This window comes from Pseudophryne corroboree, chromosome 1 (assembly GCF_028390025.1).
Source record: "Pseudophryne corroboree isolate aPseCor3 chromosome 1, aPseCor3.hap2, whole genome shotgun sequence".
Taxonomy (NCBI): Eukaryota; Metazoa; Chordata; class Amphibia; order Anura; family Myobatrachidae; genus Pseudophryne; species Pseudophryne corroboree.
Genome location: NC_086444.1, coordinates 742,664,268 through 742,687,953, shown reverse-complemented (window position 1 = coordinate 742,687,953; position 23,686 = coordinate 742,664,268). Strand labels below are relative to the sequence as shown.

Below are 23,686 nucleotides of genomic sequence, written 5' to 3'. Positions count from 1 at the left end.
AGTGCAGTGTAATTGGTGGAGGCGCTGCTGCTGTCCCTCTCCTTTCACATAGGCTGCCCGCCACCGCTGTGATGGGGGAAGCGCATCTCAGCATTCACAGTGGCGGAGGACAGCCTATGTGGAAGGAGAGGGACAGCAGCAGCAGTGCCTCCACCAATTACACTGCGCTGCTGCGGCTCCCTCCATCTCCCTCCGACCCCTCCCCCCACCTCCCTGGGCCGCTGTGTCCCTGCTGCTCCTCTCTTTGGTGGGCGGCGGTGGCACGCAGCACACAGTGGCATGTAATGAGTTAGTTTGACTCATTACATGCCGTGCTGGCTTTGTGCCCCTTGACAGTGGCAGCTCCCAGTGCAAGGCACTGCTTGCACTAGTGGTAGTTCCACCACTGGTCCCTGTGTACGTTTTTCTGGAGGCATTTGCTGGTAAATGTCTTCCTGGAGGAATTTATAATTAATTTTGATGACCATCATCTTCTCCACATTTTCTGGAAGTAACCTCCTACGTCGATCCCTGACAAGGTGACCAGCAGCACTAAACACTTTTTTGGAGTACACACTGGAGGGGGGGCAACTCAGGTAAAATAAAGCCAGTTTGTGCAAGGGCCTCTTTTCCTGCTAGTATACATATGGACTGTCTGACATGCCTACTTGGATGCTGTCACCCATATAATCCTCCACCATTCTTTCAATGGTGACAGCATCATATGCAGTGACACTAGACATGTCAGTAATCGTTGGCAGGTCCCACAGTCTGGACCAGATGTCAGCATTTGCTCCTAACTGCCCTGCATCACTGCCAGTGGGTGGGCTTGGAAATGTTATCCTTTTCCTCACAGCCCCAGTTGCAGGAGAAAATGAAGGAGGAACTGTTGACGGGTCACATTCCACTTGAGTTGACAGCTGTCTCACCAGCAGGTCTTTGAACCTCTGCCAGAAAGAGAGATACAACGTAGGCTTTAAACCTAGGATCAAGCACGGTGACCAAAATGAAGTGCTCTGATTTAAACAGATTGACCACCCTTGAATCCTGGCAAAGCGAATGAAGGGCTCCATCCACAAGTCCCACATACTTAGCGGAATCACTCCATCTTAGCTCCTCCTTCAATTTCTCCAGCTGCTTCTGCAAAAGCCTGATGAGGGGAATGACCTGACTCAAGCTGGCAGTGTCTGAACTGACTTCACGTGTGGCAAGTTCGAAGGGTTGGAGAACCTTGCACAAGACGGAAATCATTCTTCACTGAGCTTGAGTCAGGTGCATTCCCCCTCCTTTGCCTATATAGTAGGTGGATGTATAGGCTTGAATGGCCTTTTGCTGCTCCTTTATCCTCTGAAGCATATAGAGCAGGGGTGGCCAACCAGTCAGAGACAAAGAGCCAAGAAATCTTGTCAGGTATATCAAAGAGTCGACTTCGAGCAGAAGGCGCGCTTGCAAAAATAATATACATTGAAAAAGCCAGATCCAACATAAAATACAATAAAAAAGCCACTTCTACATCAAATAATTGAAAAAGCCAGATCCGCATAAAATATATTGAAAAGCCAGATTCACATAATACACTCCAGTTCCCCCATGTGTCACTCCATCCAGCACCCGCCTGTGTCACTCCAGCCAGCACCCAACTGTGTCACTCCAGTCAGCTCCCTCATGTGTATTTGGCTCCCTCAGTTCTCAGTCTACGTAGTGCTGCTGCATGCCTGGCTGGAGTGCAGCGGTTTACAGATCTCTTGTGGTCACGTGACTTTGAGTGTTGGGAGCCACATTTGAATAAAGAAAGAGCCGCATGTGGCTCAAGAGCCATGCGTTGGCCACCACTGATATAGAGTGTTGAGTTCTACCTCGTTACCATCTCTTGCTTTAATTTGATGGTGCTCCAGTTTCGGCACGTGGTGGCTGAATGCCGAAAGTGGCCTGCAATTTTTCGTGCCACCGACAGCATCTCCTGCACGCCCCTGTCATTTTTCAAAAAAATCTGCACCATCAAATTAATTGTATGTGCAAAAGATGGGACATGCTGGAATCTGTCCAGATGTAATGCACGCACAATATTGGTGGCGTTGTCCGATATCACAAATCTCCAGGAGAGTCTAAGTGGGGTAAGCCAATGTGTGATGATGTACCTCAGTTTCCGTAAGAGGTTGTCAGCGGTGTGCCTCTTACGGAAACCAGTGATACACAGCGTAGCCTGCCTAGGAATGAGCTGGCGTTTATGAGATGCTGATACTGGTGCCGCTGCTGTTGTTGATATAGGAGGCAATACATCTACCCAGCGGGCTGTCACAGTGTTGTAGTCCTTAGTTTACCCTGCTCTACTTGTCCACATGTCCGTGGTTAAGTGGACACTGGGTACAACCGCATTTTTCAGGACACTGAGGACGCTTTTCTTAATGTCCCTGTACAGTCCGGGAATCGCTTTCCTAGTGAAGTGGAATCCAGATGGGATTTGGTACCGGGGACACACTACCTCCATCAATTGTCTAAATTCCACTGCACCAATGGCGGATACCGGATGCATGTCTAACACCAACATAGCTTTGCAACAGGATGACTGCTGTCATATTTCATCTTCCTCGCAAAGGACTGAAGTAGCACAAGTGGTCTTCCGATCTCCCCGCTGGAAGTTGGAAGAGCAGCAGCAGCAGTAGGCTGTAGCAGCAGCAGCAGTAGGCGTACCACTCAAGGATCCTCCGGAGGAATCCCGGCTAGGAGAGGACTCGTCAGTCAATGCCAGTGACATGGCCTGCAGGACTACTGACGTTCCTGACTGAGGAGGAATTTGGAGTTGAGGGAGTTGGTGGCGTGGCTTGCTTTAGCTTGGGTACAAGAGGAAGAAAGGATTTAGATGTCGGTGGACTGCTTACGCTCTTACCCAAAGTTTCTGAACTTAACAATGACTTCTGATGAATGCGCTGCAGGTGACGTATAAGGGAGGATGTTCCTAGGTGGTTAACGTCCTTACCCCTACTTATTACGGCTTGAAACCTGTTGTCCGGATTTGTGGAGAAATAATTCCACAACGAAGAGGTGGCTTTTTTGTTATTTTGCCCAAGCATGACAATGGGCTTTCTCATCCCACGGACAACAGGTGTCTCCCTGGGTGCCTGATTTAAACAAACCACATCACCATCAGAATCCTCCTCGTCAACTTCCTCCTCAGCACCAACAACACCCATATCCTCATCCTGGTGTACTTCAACAGTGACATCTTCAATTTGAATATCAGAAAATGGACTGTGGTTGCTTCTTCCAGCACTTGCAGAGGGCGTCCAGTGTTGGGAAGGCCAGGCATCGCAACTGCCAACACACTTGGACTCTCCTTGGGGATTTGTGATACCATCTTAGAATGCACAGTTCTTTGCTGTGCTTTTGCCAGCTTAACTCTTATAATTTTTCTAGCGGGAGGATGAGGGCTTGCATCGTCAGGTGAAGCTGAACCACTAGTCATGAACATAAGCCAGGGCCTTAGCCGTTCCTTGCCACTCTGTGTTGTAAATGGCATATTGGCAAGTTTACGTTTCTCCTCAGACCATTTATATTTATTTTTTTGGGGTTATTTTACTGAACTTTGACTTTTTGGATTTTACATGCCCTCTACTATGACATTGGGCATCAGCCTTGGCAGACGACGTTGATTGCATTTCATCATCTATGTCATGACTAGTGGCAGCAGCTTCAGCACTAGGAGGAAATTGTTCTTGATCTTTCCCTATTTTATCCTCCAAATTTGTGTTCTCTATTATTTTTCTGGAGTTATATAACAATATGTGGCACAGGAGAGCGTACCTCTACACCACACAGGGCAAACCCTGTGAGAATTATTTGGATTAAATATTAATAACCCCTTTATTTGGAGTAAATAATATAGAGCACAGGACAGCACCACTGAATTTATATGGCAGCACCACTGGACTGGACTTATACGACAGTACCACTGTACTTATATGGCAGTACCACTGGACTTACATGGCAGTACCACTGGACTGGATTAATACGGCAGTACCACTGAACTTATACGGCAGTACCACTGAACTTATATGGCAGTACCCCTGGACGTACATGACAGTACCACTGAACTGGATTTATACGGCAGTACCACTGGATTTATACGGCAGTACCACTGGACATATATGGCAGTATCGCTGGAATTTTATGGCAGTACCACTGGACATATATGGTAGTATCACTGGATTCATACGGCAGTACCACTGGACTTATACGGCAGTACCACTGGACATATACGGCAGTATCACTGGAATTATACAGCAGTACGACTGGACTTATATGGCAGTATCACTGGACGTGGTTTATACGGCAGTACCACTGGACTTATATGGCAGTACCACTGGACTTATACAGCAGTATCACTGGACTTATACGGCAGTATCACTGGACTGGATTTATATGGCTGTATGACTGGACTTATACAGCAGCACCACTGGACATATACAGCAGTATCACTGGAATTATACATCAGTACAACTGGACTTATACGGCAATATCACTGGTCTGGATTTATACAGCAGTACCGCTGGACTTATATGACAGTACCACTGGACTTATTCGGCAGTACCACTTGACTGGATTTATACGACAGTACCACTGGACTTATATGGCAGTACCACTTGACATATACGGCAGTATCGCTGGAATTATACTGCAGTACAACTGGACTTATACGGCAGTATCATTGGATTTATACGGCAGTACCACTGGACTTATATGGCAGTACCACTGGACTTATACGGTAGTACCACTGGACTTATACGGTAGTACCACTGGACTTATATGGCAGTATCGTTGGACTGGATTTATACGGCAGTACCACTGGACTTATATGGCAGTACCACTGGACTGGATATACACGGCAGTATCACTGGATTTATACGGCAGTATCACTGGACATATACGGCAGTATCACTGGAATTATATGGCAGTACCACTGGACTTATATGGCAGTATCACTGGATTTATACGGCATTACCACTGGACATATACGGCAGTATCACTAGACTTATACGGCAGTATCACTGGACTGGATTTATACGGCAGTACCACTGGACTTATATGACAGTACCACTGGACATATATGGCAGTACTATCACTGGACTGGATTTATACGGCAGTACCACTGGATTTATATGGCAGTATCACTGGATTTATACGGTCGTATCACGGGACGTATATGGAAGTATCACTGGATTTATACGGCAGTACCACTGGACATATATGGCAATACCACTGGACTGGATCTATACAGCAGTATCACTGGACATATACGGCAGTATCACTGGACATATAAAGCAGCACAGGGACACCACCACTGGACTGATGCAGGACAACACAGCACCACTGCAATGGACTGGACTTATACAGCAGCACTGGACATATGGCAGCAGAGGACACCACCACTGTGACTGGATTGATGCAGCACAAGATACAACCACTGTACTGATGCAGGACAACACAGCACCACTGCACTGGACTTATACAGCTACATTGGACATATAGCAGCAGAGGACACCACCACTGTGACTGGACTGATGCAGCATAAGACACTACACTGGATTGAGCAGCACAAGACAGCACTGGATTCGCCACCCCTCTTTCCCACACAGACACTGTGGATGGAGACACATCCTCTCGCTACACTCGCCATTTCTGGAGTGAAAATGGCGGCGGCAACGCCTGGCTCCTTTTATGGAATCCAAAACCCGCGAGAATCCGACAGCGGGATGATGGCGCTTTGCCTCGTTCTGGTTTCGGAGTCTGGCGGGAAGTCCCAAGCCGGGCTCGGATTTGGGATCGGGTCATGAAGTTCGGTAGGGTTTGGTTCTCTGAGAACCGAACCTGCTCATCTCTAATAAAAACAATATTGTGAGCCTTGAGGTATTCAGAATAGACTGGAAATGAGTGGAAATTAATGTTATTGAGGTTAATAATACTGTAGGAACACTGTTATTTTAACTGTTTTTATGATTTAAAAAAAAAATACAGATCCAAAACCAAAACCTGCAAGGGCAGTTTTGGCAAATCCAATACAGATCCAAAACACGAAGGAGATCCAGATCCAAAACCAAAACACAAAACCCGAAAAATAGCCCGGCGCACACCCCTAATTTTCAGTAGGTTGAGGGGAGATGAAAAAGAAAGTAAAAAGTAAATCTCTAATCCATTTATTTGTAATATAATTCCTTGTTTTTTTTGTAATATAAATATTTAGCAAATATTAACATAGTGACATTAATTATTAATATGGCCGTAACTACGTGTGTGCCAGTTGCCCTGAGGGCGCAACTGGTCGCATTGTATTGAGTCAAACTGACTCATTACAAGCTGCTTTTGTGTGAGAGGTGAGGAGCAGCAGAGCCGGAGGTAGGGGAGGAGGAAGAGGGAGGGGGACTCAGGAGCCGGAGCCACAGCAGTGCACTGTAATTGGTGTCGGCGCAGCTGCAGCTGTCCCTCTCCTTCCACATAGGCTGGCCGCCGTGGCTGTGAATGCTGGGATGCGCTTCCCTCACCCCAGCATTCACAGCGGCGGCAGCCAGCCAATGTGTAAAAAGGGGATGCTGTCTGCCGTAATGTGTAAAAAGGAGATGCTGTCTGCCGTAATGTGTAAAAAGGGGACTCTGTCTGCCGCAATGTGTAAAAAAGGGGATGCTGTCTGCCGTAATGTGTAAAAAAGGGGACGCTGTCTGCCATAATGTGTAAATAGGGGACGCTGTCCACTGTAATGTGTAAAAAGGGATGCTGTCTGCCGTAATGTGTAAATAGGGGACGCTGTCCACTGTAATGTGTAAAAAGGGGATGCTGTCTGCCGTAATGTGTAAAAAGGGGACGCTGTCTGCCGTAATGTGTAAATAGGGACGCTGTCCACCGTATTGTGTAAAAAGGGGGCTCTACCTGGTGTAGTGGCGCTACTGTGTGGCGTAATTTGAATTGGTATTATTTTGTGGCCACACCCCTTCCCCATGAAGCCATGCCCCTATATTTTTGCTGCGCGACTACGGCGCGCAGCGCCCCTATCTTACATAAGGGTGTTGGGGCAACGATGCCGTTTCTTGCACACAGCGCTAAAATGTCTAGTTACGGCACTGACTATTAATAATGCCATTTTTACTTTACCTTAGCTCTATATTGAGTAATGCCCTTAGTATGTATTATCTTATTTACATAAATCATTTTCTTTCTTTTTACAGCCTCTTTCTAACATCTAATTGTTTTAAATATGCCAGATGCTGCTGGTCACTTACCCTTCTATTATGGCAGTATCTCTCGAGCTGATGCTGAAGAGTTCCTCAAACTGGCTGGAATGGTGGATGGCATGTTCTTGATAAGGCAGTGCCTGCGAACTCTTGGAGGTTATGTACTCTCTATGGTCTTCAACTTACAATTCTATCATTATCCTGTGGAGCGACAGCTAAGTGGCACCTATGCAATATTAGGAGGAAAGCCTCACTGTGGACCAGCTGAACTCTGTGAGTACTACTCTAAAGATGCCGATGGTTTGTGCTGCATTCTCCGTCGACCATGCAATCGGCCAAGTGGGGTGGAATGCCAACCTGGAATATTTGATAATATACGAGACAATATGATAAGAGAATATGTCAGACAGGCCTGGAAACTAGAGGTGAGTGAGCAAGGGTATGTGTTTCACACTGGGATCCCCAAGAAAAATCAGAGAAAACAGGCACTAGATCATGATTTACGTAAAGTGCTACAATTATTAAATATGTCCTTCATTGTGATCAACAACAGTTTCCATTTTCTTTAGCACATTGCAATATGTCAGGCAGAATGCAAAACAAAGAGCGGACCAACGCTTATAAAATAAATATATCTTTTAAATACCTACCAATATGGCAAGATTAAGTAGTCAAGACACAATATAAAAATGATATATGTTAAATGTCTAAACCACAAATTTATGATAATTTCTCATTTCTAATCAGTGAAAACTTTTTCAGTATGCATAAAGAAAAACAGGCCTTTTAGAAAATTCATCTGTTTTACGCTGTTATAAAATATATACTGATTGTGAATAAAGTGCAATATCAAGTTCAATAAGGTAATAAAATGTGAGCACTGCACAATCATCCAAATGTTGCAATAGTCTGTGGAACTACAAGTCCCATAATAGTGTGGTGACTTGTAGAGATGAGCGGGTTCGGTTTTACTCGGTTCTCAAAACGGCATCTTATTGGGTCACAGATATCTCTTGTTCTGGAAGCCAATAAGATGCCGTTGTGAGAACCGAGTAAATCCGAGTAAAACCCGAACCCGCTCATCTCTAGTGACATGCATGAGCTCAATGCAGTTTACACAGGATCCATTGTAGATGCTTTTTTAAATTAGCATTTCTCTATCGTCCTAGTGGATGCTGGGGTTCCTGAAAGGACCATGGGGAATAGCGGCTCCGCAGGAGACAGGGCACAAAAGTTAAGCTTTAGGATCAGGTGGTGTGCACTGGCTCCTCCCCCTATGACCCTCCTCCAAGCCTCAGTTAGGTTTTTGTGCCCGGCCGAGAAGGGTGCAATCTAGGTGGCTCTCCTAAAGAGCTGCTTAGAAAAGTTTAGTTTTAGGTTTTTTATTTTACAGTGAGTCCTGCTGGCAACAGGATCACTGCATCGAGGGACTTAGGGGAGAAGAAGTGAACTCACCTGCGTGCAGGATGGATTGGCTTCTTAGGCTACTGGACATTAGCTCCAGAGGGACGATCACAGGTACAGCCTGGATGGGTCACCGGAGCCGCGCCGCCGGCCCCCTTGCAGATGCCGAAAAGAGAAGAGGTCCAGAAATCGGCGGCAGAAGACTCTTCAGTCTTCTTAAGGTAGCGCACAGCACTGCAGCTGTGCGCCATTGCTCTCAGCACACTTCACACGGCAGTCACTGAGGGTGCAGGGCGCTGGGGGGGGGCGCCCTGGGCAGCAATGGAAACCTGTTATTTGGCAAAAAATACCTCACATATAGCCTCCGGGAGCTATATGGAGATATTTAACCCCTGCCAGAATCCGTTGAAGAGCGGGAGACGAGCCCGCCGAAAAGGGGGCGGGGCCTATCTCCTCAGCACACAGCGCCATTTTCCCTCACAGAAAGGCTGGAGGGAAGGCTCCCAGGCTCTCCCCTGCACTGCACTACAGAAACAGGGTTAAAACAGAGAGGGGGGGCACTAATTTGGCGTTAGACATATATATAAAGATGCTATAAGGGAAAACACTTATATAAGGTTGTCCCTATATAATTATAGCGTTTTTGGTGTGTGCTGGCAAACTCTCCCTCTGTCTCTCCAAAGGGCTAGTGGGTCCTGTCCTCTATCAGAGCATTCCCTGTGTGTGTGCTGTGTGTCGGTACGTGTGTGTCGACATGTATGAGGACGATGTTGGTGAGGAGGCGGAGCAATTGCCTGTAATGGTGATGTCACTCTCTAGGGAGTCGACACCGGAATGGATGGCTTATTTAGGGAATTACGTGATAATGTCAACACGCTGCAAGGTCGGTTGACGACATGAGACGGCCGACAAACAATTAGTACCGGTCCAGACGTCTCAAAAACACCGTCAGGGGTTTAAAACGCCCGTTTACCTTAGTCGGTCGACACAGACACAGACACGGACACTGAATCCAGTGTCGACGGTGAATAAACAAACGTATTCCTCATTAGGGCCACACGTTAAGGGCAATGAAGGAGGTGTTACATATTTCTGATACTACAAGTACCACAAAGATGGGTATTATGTGGCAGTGAAAAAACTACCGTAGTTTTTCCTGAATCAGATAAAATAAAATGAAGTGTGTGATGAGGCGTGGGTTTACCCCGATAGCAAATATTGGCGTTATACCTTTTCCCGCCAGAAGTTAGGGCGCGTTGGGAAACACCCCTTAGGGTGGATAGGGCGCTCACACGCTTATCATGTGGCGTTACCGTCTCCAGATACGGCCGCCCTCAAGGAGCCAGCTGATATGAAGCTGGAGTAATATCCTAAAAAGTATATACACACATACGGTGGTTATACTGCGACCAGCGATCGCCTCAGCCTGGAAATGCAGTGCTGGGTTGGCTTGGTCGGATTCCCTGACTGAAAATATTTTAGTGATATAGAGCATTTAATAGGATGCAGTCTATATATATATATATATATGCGAGATGCACAGAGGGATATTTGCACTCTGGCATCAAGATAAGTGCGTTGTCCATATCTGCCAGAAGATGTTATGGACACGACAGTGGTCAGGTGATGCAGATCCCATACGGCACATGAAAGTATGGTCGTATAAAGGAGAGTAGGTACTTGGGGTCGGTCCATCGGACCTGGGGGCCACGGCAACAGCTGGGAAATCCAACCTTTTTACCCCAAGTCACATCTCAGCAGAAAAAGACACTGTCTTTTCAGCCTCAATCCTTCCGTTCCCATAAGGGCATGCGGGCAAAAGGCCAGTCATATCTGCCCAGACATAGAGGAAAGGGAAGTAGACTGCAGAAGGCAGCCCCTTTCCAGGAACAGAAGCCCTCCACCGAGTCTGCCAAGTCCTCAGCAGGACGCTGGGGCCGTGCAAGCTGCCTCAGGTGAGGTGGGGGGTCGTCTCAAGAGTCTCAGCGTGCAGTGGGATCACTCGCAAGTTGACCCCTAGATCGTACAAAGTATTATCCCAGGGGTACAGTTTGGAGATTCGAGACATCTTTTCCTCGCAGGTTCCTGAAGTCTGCTTTACCAAAGGCTCCCTCCGACAGGGAGGCAGTATTGGAAAAAAATTCACAAGCTGTATTTCCAGCAGGTGATAATCAAAGTACCCCTCCTACAATCAAGGAAAAGGGTATTAGTCTTCCACACTATATTGTGGTACTGAAGCCAGACGGCTTGGTGAGACATATTCTAAATCTGAAATTTTTGAACACTTACATACAAAGGTTCAAATCAAGATGGAGTCACTCAGACAGTGATAGCGAACCGGAAAAAAGGGGACTATATGGTGTCCCTGGACATCAAGGATTACCTCCATGTCCAAATTTGCCCTTCTCAACAAGGGTACCTATGGTTCGTGGTACAGAACTGTCAATATCAGTTTCTGACGCTGCCGTTGAATTATCCACGGCACCCCGGGCCTTTACCAAGGTAATGGCCGAAAAGATGATTCTCTTCAAAGAAAAGGGCATCTTAATTATCCCTTACTTGGACGATATCCTGAAAAGGGAAAGGTCCAGAGAACAGTTGGAGGTCGGAATAGCACTATCTAAAGTAGTTCTATGACAGCACGAGTGGATTCTAAATATTCCAAAAATCGCAGCGTTTTTCCGACGATACGTCTGCTGTTCCTAGGAATGATTCTGGGCATAGTCCAGAAAAAGGTGTTTCTCCTGGAGGAGAAAGCCAGGGAGCTATCCGAACTAGTCAGAAACCTCCTAAAACCAGGCCAAGTATCAGTGCATCAATGCACAGGAGTCCTGGGAAAAATGGTGGCTTCTTACGAAGCAATTCCATTCGGCAGATCTCACGCAAAAAATTTTCAGGGGGATTTGCTGGACGAATGGTCCGGATCGCATCTTCAGATGCATCAGCAGATAATCCTGTCTCCAAGGACAAGGGTGTCTCTTCTGTGGGGGCTGCAGAGTGCTCATCTTCTAGAGGACAGCACATTCAGCATTCAGGACTGTGTTCTGGTGACCACGGATGCCAGCCTGAGAGGCTGGGAAGCAGTCACACAGGGAAGAAATTTCCAAGGAATGTGGTCAAGTCTGGAGACTTTTCTCCACATGAATATACTGGAGCTAAGAGCAATTTCCAATGCTCTGAGCCTAGGAAGACCTCTGCTTCAAAGTCAGTCGGTGCTGATCTGGTCGGACATCATCATGGCAGTCGCCCACGTAAACAGACGGGGCGGCACAAGAAGCAGGAGGGCAGTGACAGCAAGAACTTTTCGCTGAGCAAAAAATCATGTGATAACACTGTCAGCAGTGTTCATTCCGGGAGTGGAAAACTGAATTTCCTCAGCAGGAATGAATTCCACTCGGAAAAGTGGGAACTTCATCTGGAAGTTTCCACATGATTGTAAACCGTGGGAAAGACCAAAGGTGGTCATAAGATGGCGTCCCACCTGAAGCGCCAGGTCAAGAGACCCTCAGGCAATAGCTGGGTCGCTCTGGTAACACCGTGGGTGTACCAGTCGGGTATGTGTTCCCTCATACCCAGGGTATTGAGAATTATAGGAAGGAGAGGAGTAAGAATTATACTCGTGGCTCCGGTTTGGCCAAGAAGGACTTGGTAACCGGAACTTCAAGAGATAAGAAGGGTCTTGATTCAGCAAGAATCATGTCTGTTCCAAGACTTACCGCAGCTGCGTTGACGCAGGGGCGGGTGAACGCCGGATCCTAAGGGAAAAAGGCATTCCGGAAGAGGTCATCCCTACCCTGGTCAGAGCCAGGAAGGAGGTGACCGCACAACATTATCACAGTTTAGGTGAAAATATGTTCCATGGTGTGAGGCCAGGAAGGCTCCACGGAAGAATTTCAACTAGGTTAATTCCTATATTTCCTGCAAACAGGAGTGTCTATGGGCCTCAAATTGGGGTCCATTAAGGTTCAAATTTCGGCCTGTCGATTTTCTTCCAGAAAGAATTGGCTTCAGTTCCTGAAGTCCAGAAGTTTGTCAAGGGAGTACTGCATATACAACCCCTTTTGATGTCTCCAGTGGCACTGGGGGATCTCAACGTAGTTTTGGGGATTCCAAAAATCACATTGGTTTAAACCACTCAAATCTGTGGATTTGATATATCTCACATGGAAAGTGAACATGCGGTTGGTCCTGGCCTCGGCCAGGCGAGTGTCAAAATTGGCGGCTTTGTCTCACAAAGCCATATCTGATTGTCCATTCGGACAGAGCAAAGCTGCGGACTCGTCCCCAGTTTATCCCTAAGGTGGTGTCAGCGTTTTACCTGAACCAGCTTATTGTGGTACCTGCGGCTACTAGGGACTTGGAGGACTCCAAGTTGCTGGATGTTGTCAGGGCCCTGAAAATATAGTTTTCCAGGTCGGCTGGAGTCAGGAAATCTGACTTGCTGTTTTATCCTGTATGCACCCAACAAGCTGGGTGCCCCTGCTTCTAAGCAGACTATTGCTCGTTGGATTTGTAGTACAATTCAGCTTGCACTTTCTGTGGCAGGCTTGCCACAGCCAAAAATATGTAAATGCCCATTCCACAAGGAAGGTGGGCTCATCTTGGGCGGCTGCCCGAGGGGTCTCGGCTTTACAACTTTGCCGAGCGGCTACGTGGTCGGGGTTTGTAAAATCCTACAAATTTGATACCCTGGCTAAGGAGGACCTGGAGTTCTCTCATTCGGTGCTGCAGAGTCATCCGCACTCTCCCGCCCGTTTGGGAGCTTTGGTATAATCCCCATGGTCCTTTCAGGAACCCCAGCATCCACTAGGACGATAGAGAAAATAAGAATTTACTTACCGATAATTCTATTTCTCGGAGTCCGTAGTGGATGCTGGGCGCCCATCCCAAGTGCGGATTATCTGCAATACTTGTACATAGTTATTGTTAACTAAATCGGGTTATTGTTGTAGTGAGCCATCTTTCAGAGGCTCCTCTGTTCTCATACTGTTAACTGGGTTCAGATCACAGGTTGTACAGTGTGATTGGTGTGGCTGGTATGAGTCTTACCCGGGATTCAAAATCCTTCCTTATTATGTACGCTCGTCCGGGCACAGTATCCTAACTGAGGCTTGGAGGAGGGTCATAGGGGGAGGAGCCAGTGCACACCACCTGATCCTAAAGCTTAACTTTTGTGCCCTGTCTCCTGCGGAGCCGCTATTCCCCATGGTCCTTTCAGGAACCCCAGCATCCACTACGGACTCCGAGAAATAGAATTATCGGTAAGTAAATTCTTATTTTTAGATGTGTGTAGTTAATCACCCCAGTGGGATGTGGTATTTGCCATAAGCACTGGGCACCGCTCACCAATCCATATTTGTGTAAGAATACTGTCGCTGCTGTAGGTAATGGAGCGTGATTCAGGCTCCTCTCTCCAAGGACACTATAGCCCTCATTCCGAGTTGTTCGCTCGCTAGCTGCTTTTAGCAGCATTGCACACGCTAAGCCGCCGCCCTCTGGGAGTGTATCTTAGCTTAGCAGAATTGCGAACGAAAGATTAGCAGAATTGCGAATAGAAATTTCTTAGCAGTTTCTGAGTAGCTCGAGATTTACTCCTACATTGCGATCAGTTCAGTCAGTTTCGTTCCTGGTTTGACGTCACAAACACACCCTGCGTTCGCCCAGACACTCCCCCGTTTCTTCAGACACTCCCACGTTTTTCCCAGAAACGCCAGCGTTTTTTCGCACACTCCCAGAAAACGGCCAGTTTCCGCCCAGAAACACCCACTTCCTGTCAATCACACTACGATCACCAGAACGATGAAAAATCCTCGTTAGGCCGTGAGTAAAATACCAAACTTTTGTGTAAAATAACTAAGCGCATGCGCTCTGCGAACCTTACGCATGCGCAGTAAGCGACTAATCGCAGTATAGCGAAAATCGGCAAAGAGCGAACAACCCGGAATGAGCCCCATATCCGCAGCATCAGTGAGCTTGGAGAGTGTAGCGCAGGTCCGCTCTTTGTTTTTCATTTATGTCACTAAGCAGGTTATTCAGGGTTGTTAGCAAACCACAAAGCGCACTAATGGGCCAAACTTTGTTGCACTGCAGCTGGGGCAGATGTAATATGTGCAGAGAGAGTTAGATTTGGGTGGGTTATATTGTTTCTGTGCAGGGTAAATGCTATCTGATATATTTTTACACTGCAATTTAGATTTCATTTTGAATACACCCCACCCAAATTCTACTCTCTCTGAACATCTGTTAGATCTGCTCCACCTGCAGTGCAACATGGTTTTGCCCATTAGTGTGCTTTTTTGGTTTGATAACAAACCTGAATAAGGCTTTAAGTCCTCATCTGGATTTCAGAATCTATCTATTTATACACAATTTTACATGGGATATTATCTATACACATTATTTTAGACTAGCGCGGGGTTAATACGCTTGATCTTTTGTGGGTACATGTCAGGTAAAATAGCCAGCATATGACATCTACTGCTTTCTTTTATATCTGACGATATGACATTCTTACCAACAGAGGCGTAACTAGAGTTAAACATGCCACACATTAGTAGTACCCCATATACAAGTTAAGCCAAACAGAAGTAGTACCCCATGTATACATTATGCCACAGAGTAGTAGTGCCCATTATACACATTATGCCACACAGTAGCAGTGCCCATTATACACATTATGCCACACTGTAGTAGTATCCATTATATATACATGCCACACCATAGTAGTATCCATTATGCCACACATTCCACATGGTAGTAGTACTCCATACACATGTTACGCCACACAGTAGTAGTACCCCATGTACATGTTATGCCACACAGTAAGTACCCCAGTACCCCATGTACACGTTACACCACAGAGTAGTAGTGCTTACTATACACAATGGGGGGGGGGGGGTCATGAAGCTAATCATTTTTTTAAAAGGGCTATCATGTACAAGTTATAATTTAGCCCCTGTAAAAATGTCTGAGTTTGGCCGGCATCCTGCACAGCGCCAAATTCAGACTTCATTACATCCCAGCCATTATGCTACAAAATAGTAGTGCCCTTTATGTCACACAGTACAAGTACAGGCCCACCATCCACCTTATGGTCCTTAACATGGTTGAGACTGGAGAGAGACAGTCAAATTATTTATTTTCCTGTCAGTTTTTTCCTATTAGATACAAAAAACAGACACCCAAATGACTTTTCAAACAATTGAATACCCCCTATGAGTCCTCTTTGGCCCAGTTTGATGCATTTGTCATGCCGCCCATCAGCCCTGCTCTGGCATCAATCCATGCAGATTCTACGAATTCCCGCCCATCCTGCTCCTATTGGTTGGGTGGCTACTATCTTCCACCTCCTTATAAAATCCCTACTCTTATTAGTCTGCGGTGTCTACCCATACTCACGCAACCAGGGCTGGTTCTAGGGTGTTCAGTGCTCCCCTGCAAACTATAAATTTGCACTCTCCTACAAATGGGAGAAGAAGTGGGTGACAATGGGGAGCGGCATCTGGATACAGGAAGTAGGTGACACTGGGGGGAGTCAGTGGGTGACAGCAGTGGGTGATGCAGGAAAAGGCAGTGAGAGATCCTGGGGAGAAGCAGTGGGTGACAGGCAGTAGGTGACGCTGGGGAGATGCAGTGGGTGATGCTGGGGAGAGGCACTGAGTGACAGCAATAGGTGACGCTGGGGAAAGGCATTGGGTGACAGCAGTAGGTGATGCTGGGGAGAGGAATTGGTAGATGCTGGGTAGAGGCAGTAGGTGATGCTGGGGAGAGGCAGTAGGTGACGCTGGGGAGAGGCAGTGGGTGACAGCAGTAGGGGACGCTGGGGACATGCAGCAGGTGACAGCAGTAGGTGACGCTGGGAAGAGGCAGTGGGTGACAGCAGTAGGTGATGCTGGGGAGATGCAGCAGGTGACAGCAGTAGATGATGCTGGGGAGAGGCAGTGGGTGACGCTGGGGGGAGGCAGTGGGTGACGCTGGGTAGAGGCAGTAGGTGATGCTGGAGAGTGCAGTACAGATACAGGGTAGTTAGGGCAGCATAGTACAGTACAGGGCAATATAATAGTGATTAGGGCAGCATAGTACAGTTACAGTATAATAGAGAGTGTTTACAGCTGCATAATACAGTATAATGCAGGGCTGGATTAAGCCTTCAGGGGGGTGTAGTACGGTATGCCGGCACTCGGGCTCCCGGCGACCAGCATACCGGCGCCGGGAGCCCGACCGCCGGCATACCGACAGCGTGGCGAGCGCTAAGGAGCCCCTTGCGGGCACGGTGGCGCGCTACGCGCGACACACTATTTTATTCTCCCTCCAGGGGGGTGTGGACCCCCACGAGGGAGAATAGCTGTCGGTATGCCGGGTGTCGGGTTTTCGGCGCCGGTATAATGTGCGCCGGGATCCCGACATTCGGCATACTGAAGACCACCCCTTCAGGGGGGCCAGGGCACTGGAGAGAGGGGGGCCCTCTCTCTCACATCAGTCCCCCTGGCTGTGCCCAATGTCTACATATATATATGTATTTAAGGCAGTGACGTGCGGTGAAGTCAGTGGCTGAGGAGGCACTGGCAGCTAACCCCCCCATAGAGGAAAAAAAAAGTATAGTTTCCCACACATCGCTAAAACCAGCACCAGGCAGAACCAGCCAGGGGGATAATGCCATAGCAGGGGAGACACTCAGTGTGGGGTCCCCCTGCCATAACATTAAACAGCCCCCCATGCTGGTCAGCCCAGGGCTAGAATTCCTCTGAAAGCGGGGTCCCCCACCAAAAAAATGGGGTCCCCCCTACCGAGCAACAACCAGCACAGGGTGATAGCCAAATGCTATGCCCCGCACCCCTGGTGGCGGTGGATGCGGGGTTTATTGTATGTTAATATTGTTCTTTACAGGTGGCCTACAGGTCCCAGCAAGCCTGCTCCAGCATGCTGGCACTTGGAGAACCACAAGTACCAGCATGCCCGGACATAAAGGCCCGCTGGCACCTGTTGTCCACCTGTAAAGAAAATATTAAAATAAAACACCACGGGGTATATTTACTAAGGTCCCGATTTAATTGAGTTTAATTGTGTGACCCCAATTAACTTCGCGGTTAACCGCAGACTGCAAAGTTCCCATCATAGGCTAGAATGGAGGAGCATGATCCCCCATTCTAGTCGGCGCGCTACTCCTGATTGACAGGCTAGTAGCGCACAGCCAATCAGGAGAGCGCCATGATGTGGTGCTCCCTGATTCAGGGCCGGTGCAAGGTTACTTGGCACCCTAGGCAAAACGTCTGACTACTGCCCCCCAACACCATCAATGAAATTATCAATCAAATTACCCACTTCCCCAGTCAGTAAGGTGTAAATGCAGAGTCGGTGTATTGCATGTGCCTCTGAGTCAGGCTCTATGTGCTAGTGCCTGATGCTGGGTAGCTGGTGACTGTGCTACATCATGGCTACAGGTCAGTGGATGTATAGGTTCCCTAGGCTCTGGTACTGAGTTAGTTCCTAATTCTGGGTAGTTGATGATTACAGGCACTATGGCCCTCATTCCGAGTTGTTCGCTTGCAAGCTGCTTTTAGCAGCATTGCACACGCTAAGCCGCCGCCCTCTGGAAGTGAATCTTAGCTTCTCAAAATTGCGAACGAAAGATTCTCAATATTGTGAATAAACCTTTCTTAGCAGTTTCTGAGTAGCTCCGGACTTACTCTGCCATTGCGATCAGTTCAGTCAGTGTCGTTCCTGGTTTGACGTCACAAACACACCCAGCGTTCGCTCAGGCACTCCCCCGTTTCTCCAGCCACTCCCGCGTTTTTCCCAGAAACGGTAGCGTTTTTTCACACACACCCATAAAACGGCCAGTTTCCGGCCAGAAACACCCACTTCCTGTCAATCACATTACGATCACCAGAACGAAGAAAAAACCTTGTAATGCCGTGAGTAAAATACCTAACTTCATAGCAAATTTACTTGGTGCAGTCGCACTGCGGACATTGCGCATGTGCAGTAAGCGGAAAATCGCAATATAGCGAAAATCGGCAACGATCGAACAACTCGGAATGACCACCTATGTTCGTTCTTGGCATTGGATGGATGGTAATTACGGGTACTGTGCTGTGCTAATTTCTGCCTCTGGATATTTAGAGGCTACTGTAGTCGATGACTACAAATACTGTACTAGTTCCTGGCTCCGGGCAGTGATGCTTTGAGACACTGTACGGTGGTGTCTTATACATCTCCCAGCTGTCTGACTGTAATGAGTATGACAAGGATGTATCTCTCAAAGACATCCTTAATTATTTGACAGGTACACTGATACCCCTTTCACACCAGCCTATTTTCCCGGGATGATCCCGGCAACATCCCGGGTGTAGCGCTGGTGTGAAAGTGTCCCGGGACAGAATCCCGGGAACCATGCCCCTGCATTTCAACCCTGCTTTCTTGCAGGGTTGGTCCCGGGATCTTCCCGGGAACCTGGTCAGTCTGAACGGGAGCCGGGTCAATGCGACCCGGCTCCCATTCACTCTCTATTAGCAGGCGGCGTTTGGAGATCATGTGATCTCTTGCACCGCCCCCGCCGCGTCACCGCTGACGTCAGCAACCCGGCAATATGCCGGGCTGCTGACTGCAGTATGCAAGGGGTCTTACCCGGGAATGCCCCTGTATGATCCAGGGACCGTATTCCCGGGTAAGACCCCGGCATATCTGGTCTGAAAGGGGTATCAGTGGCACCCCCTTCCCAGATCCTGGCACCCTACCCAGCAACCTATTTCTTTCTATTTCATTCTCTCTCTCACACATATATATATATATGTCATCCATACATATATACGTCATCCATCCACTGTCTCTCTAAATACATCCATACACTGCCTCTATCGGGTGGTCTTCAGTATGCTGCCGGCCGGCATGCCGACACATATTCTCCCTCTTGGGGGAATAAATAGCGTGTAGCGCGCCACCGTGCCCGCAGCGTGGCGAGTGCAGTGAGCCCGCAAAGGGCTCATTAGCGCTCACCCAGCTGTTGATATGCGGGCAGTCGGTAATGCCGGCGGTTGGGATCCCGGCCGCCGGCCACTCATACTACACCCCCTCTATCATACATACATACATACATACATACATACATACATACACACACTGCCTCTATCAGACATACATACATACACACACTGCATCTATCAGACATACATACACACACACACACACACACACACACACACACACACACACACACACACACACACACACACACACACACACACACACTGCATCTATCAGACATACATACATACACACACACACTGCATCTATCAGACATAATACATACATACATACATACACACACTGCATCTATCATACATACATACATACACACACTGCCTCTATCATACATACATACATACATACACTGCCTCTATCATACATACATACATACATACATACATACACACACACACACACACACACACACACACACTGCCTCTATCATACATACATACATACATACACCACACACACTGCCTCTATCATACATACATACATACACACACTGTCTCTATCATACATACATACACACACTGCCTCTATCAGACATACATACATACATACATACACACACACACACTGCATCTATCAGATATACATCACACACACACACACACACACACACACACACACACACACACACACACACACACACACACTGCCTCTATCAGACATACATACATACACACACACTGCCTCTATCATACATACATACATACACACAGCCTCTATCATACATACATACATACACACACACTGCCTCTATCATACATACACACACTGCCTCTATCATACATACACACACACACACACACACACACACACACTGCCTCTATCATACATACACACATACACACACACACACACACACACAGCCTCTATCATACATACATACATACACACACACACACACACACACACACACACACACACACACACACACACACACACCACTGCCTCTATCATACATACATACATACATACATACATAGATACATACACACACTGCCTCTATCATACATACATACACACACACACACACACACACACACACACACACACTGCCTCTATCAGACATACATACACACATACATACATACATACACACACACACACACTGCCTCTGTCATACATACATACACACACACACACACACACACACACACACACACACACACACTGCCTCTATCATACATACATACACACACACACACACACACTGCCTCTATCATACACACACACACACACACACACACACACACACACACACACACACACACACACTGCCTCTATCATACATACATACATACATACATACACACACAGCCTCTATCATACATACATACACACACACTGCCTCTATCATACATACACACACTGCCTCTATCATACACACACACACACACACACACACACACACACACACACACACACACACACACACACACACTGCCTCTATCATACATACATATACACACACACAGCCTCTATCATACATACATACATACACACACACACACACACACACACACACACACGCCTCTATCATACATACATACATAGATACATACACACACTGCCTCTATCATACATACATACACACACACACACACACACACACTGCCTCTATCAGACATACATACACACATACACACACACACACACACACACACACACACACACACTGCCTCTGTCATACATACATACACACACACTGCCTCTATCATACACACACACACACACACACACACACACACACACACACACACTGCCTCTATCATACATACATACATACACACACACACTGCCTCTATCATACATACATACATACATTCATACATACACACACTGCCTCTATCAGACATACATACATACATACATACATACATACACACACACTGCCTCTTTCATACATACATACATACATACATACACACACACACACACACACACACACTGCCTCTATCATACATACATACATACATACATACACACACTGCCTCTATCATACATACATACATACATACATACATACACACACACACTGCCTCTATCAGACATACATACATACATACACTGCCTCTATCATACATACATACACACACTGCCTCTTTCATACATACATATATACATCCATACACTGCCGCATTCATACATACATCCATACACTGCCACATTCATAGTACATACATATATACATCCACACACTGCTTCTATACATAAATACATACATACACTGCCTCCATACATACACCACACGCAGCCGCTGTGACCTGGGACGTGGTAATACCGCTTTCACATTGCAAATGCCGGATCCCACCCGGTAAGAGAAACGTGTCCTTACCAGGTGGGATCCGGCATTTGGTCTCCTTTGATGGCTTTCCGACCCGGCAATATACCGGGTCGGTTGCCATAGCATCGGGGGAAGGGGGGGGGGCGCAGCAGCAGCAGGGGCGGGGGTGGAGGCGGCGCTGGGAGATGAGCTCATCTCCTGCGCCGCCTCTCCCTATGCTGTGAATGGGAACCGTGTCGCATCGACGTGGCTCCCATTCACACTGCACCTGACCCGGTATTCAACCCGGGTATAATCCTTCTTTTATACCGGGTTGAATTACTGGGTCAGGCGACCCGCTAATTCCCGCAGAGTGCTTTCACATCGCACACTGACCCGTGTCGACACTGGGTTATTTGTGCGATGTGAAAGGGGTATAAATGCCTGCCAGCACAGCTGGCAGGGAACTACTCAGCGTGTGCAAAAGCCTCGCTGCTGTGCAATGCTTTTGCACCCTTGTGGGGGGATAGGGCCAGACATGCGGGGAGGACTAGCTCCCTCCAAATGTCTGAGAATCTGATCGTAGATGTGCTAAATTTAGCACATCTATGATCAGCTCTGAATAACCCCCACAATTAGTACCTCAGTTATTTTGACCCATGTACTGTTGGTTTGAATACTGTACATCTCCTGACAATCTGACCACACCTATCACATGAGGCTATTGGGCAGCGTGTGTGTGTGTGTGTGTGTCAGGCTATGGGGCAGCGTGTGAGTGTCAGGCTATGGGGCAGCGTGTGTGTGTCAGGTTATAGGGAAGCGTGTTAGTGTCAGGCTATGGGGCAGCGTGTGTTTGTCAGGTTATAGGGAAGCGTGTTAGTGTCAGGCTACGGGGCAGCGTGTGTTTGTCAGGTTATAGGGAAGCGTGTGAGTGTCAGGCTATGGGGCAGCGTGTGTGTGTCAGGTTATAGGGAAGCGTGTGAGTGTCAGGCTATGGGGCAGCGTATGAGTGTCAGGCTATGGGGAAGCGTGTGTGTGTCAGGTTATGGGGAAGCGTGTGAGTGTCAGGCTATGGGGCAGCGTGTGAGTGTCAGGTTATGGGGAAGCGTGTGTGTGTCAGGCTATGGGGCAGCGTGTGTGTGTCAGGCTATGGGGAAGCGTGTGTGTGTCAGGCTATGGGGAAGCGTGTGTGTGTCAGACTATGGGGCAGCGTGTGTGTGTCAGGCTATGGGGCAGCGTGTGAGTGTCAGGCTATGGGGCAGCGTGTGTGTGTCAGGCTATGGGGCAGCGTGTGTGTGTCAGGTTATAGGGAAGCGTGTGAGTGTCAGGCTATGGGGCAGCGTATGAGTGTCAGGCTATGGGGAAGCGTGTGTGTGTCAGGTTATGGGGAAGCGTGTGAGTGTCAGGCTATGGGGCAGCGTATGAGTGTCAGGTTATGGAGAAGCGTGTGTGTGTCAGGCTATGGGTCAGCGTGTGTGTGTCAGGCTATGGGGAAGCGTGTGTGTGTCAGGCTATGGGGAAGCGTGTGTGTGTCAGACTATGGGGCAGCGTGTGTGTGTCAGGCTATGGGGCGGCGTGTGAGTGTCAGGCTATGGGGCAGCGTGTGTGTGTCAGGTTATAGCGAAGCGTGTGAGTGTCAGGCTATGGGGAAGCGTGTGTGTGTCAGGCTATGGGGAAGCGTGTGTGTGTCAAGCTATGGGGAAGCATGTGTGTGTCAGGCTATGATGCAGTGTGTGAGTGTCAGGCTATTGGGCAGCATGTGTGAGGCAGCTCCAGACGTTGCACT

The 23,686-nt window shown here is 47.8% G+C and overlaps 1 protein-coding gene across 2 annotated transcripts in view; it reads left to right on the top strand.

The window, feature by feature from the left end:
• LOC134941996 (tyrosine-protein kinase ZAP-70) overlaps nt 1-23,686 on the top strand; it is a 220,095-nt gene that overhangs the window by 47,920 nt on the left and 148,489 nt on the right. For both annotated transcript variants that reach the window (XM_063932145.1, XM_063932147.1), the window contains exon 2: nt 7,194-7,624. In XM_063932145.1, the coding sequence (XP_063788215.1) occupies nt 7,223-7,624 (402 nt within the window). In that variant the 5' untranslated portion in view covers nt 7,194-7,222. The remainder of the gene's footprint in view (nt 1-7,193; nt 7,625-23,686) is intronic.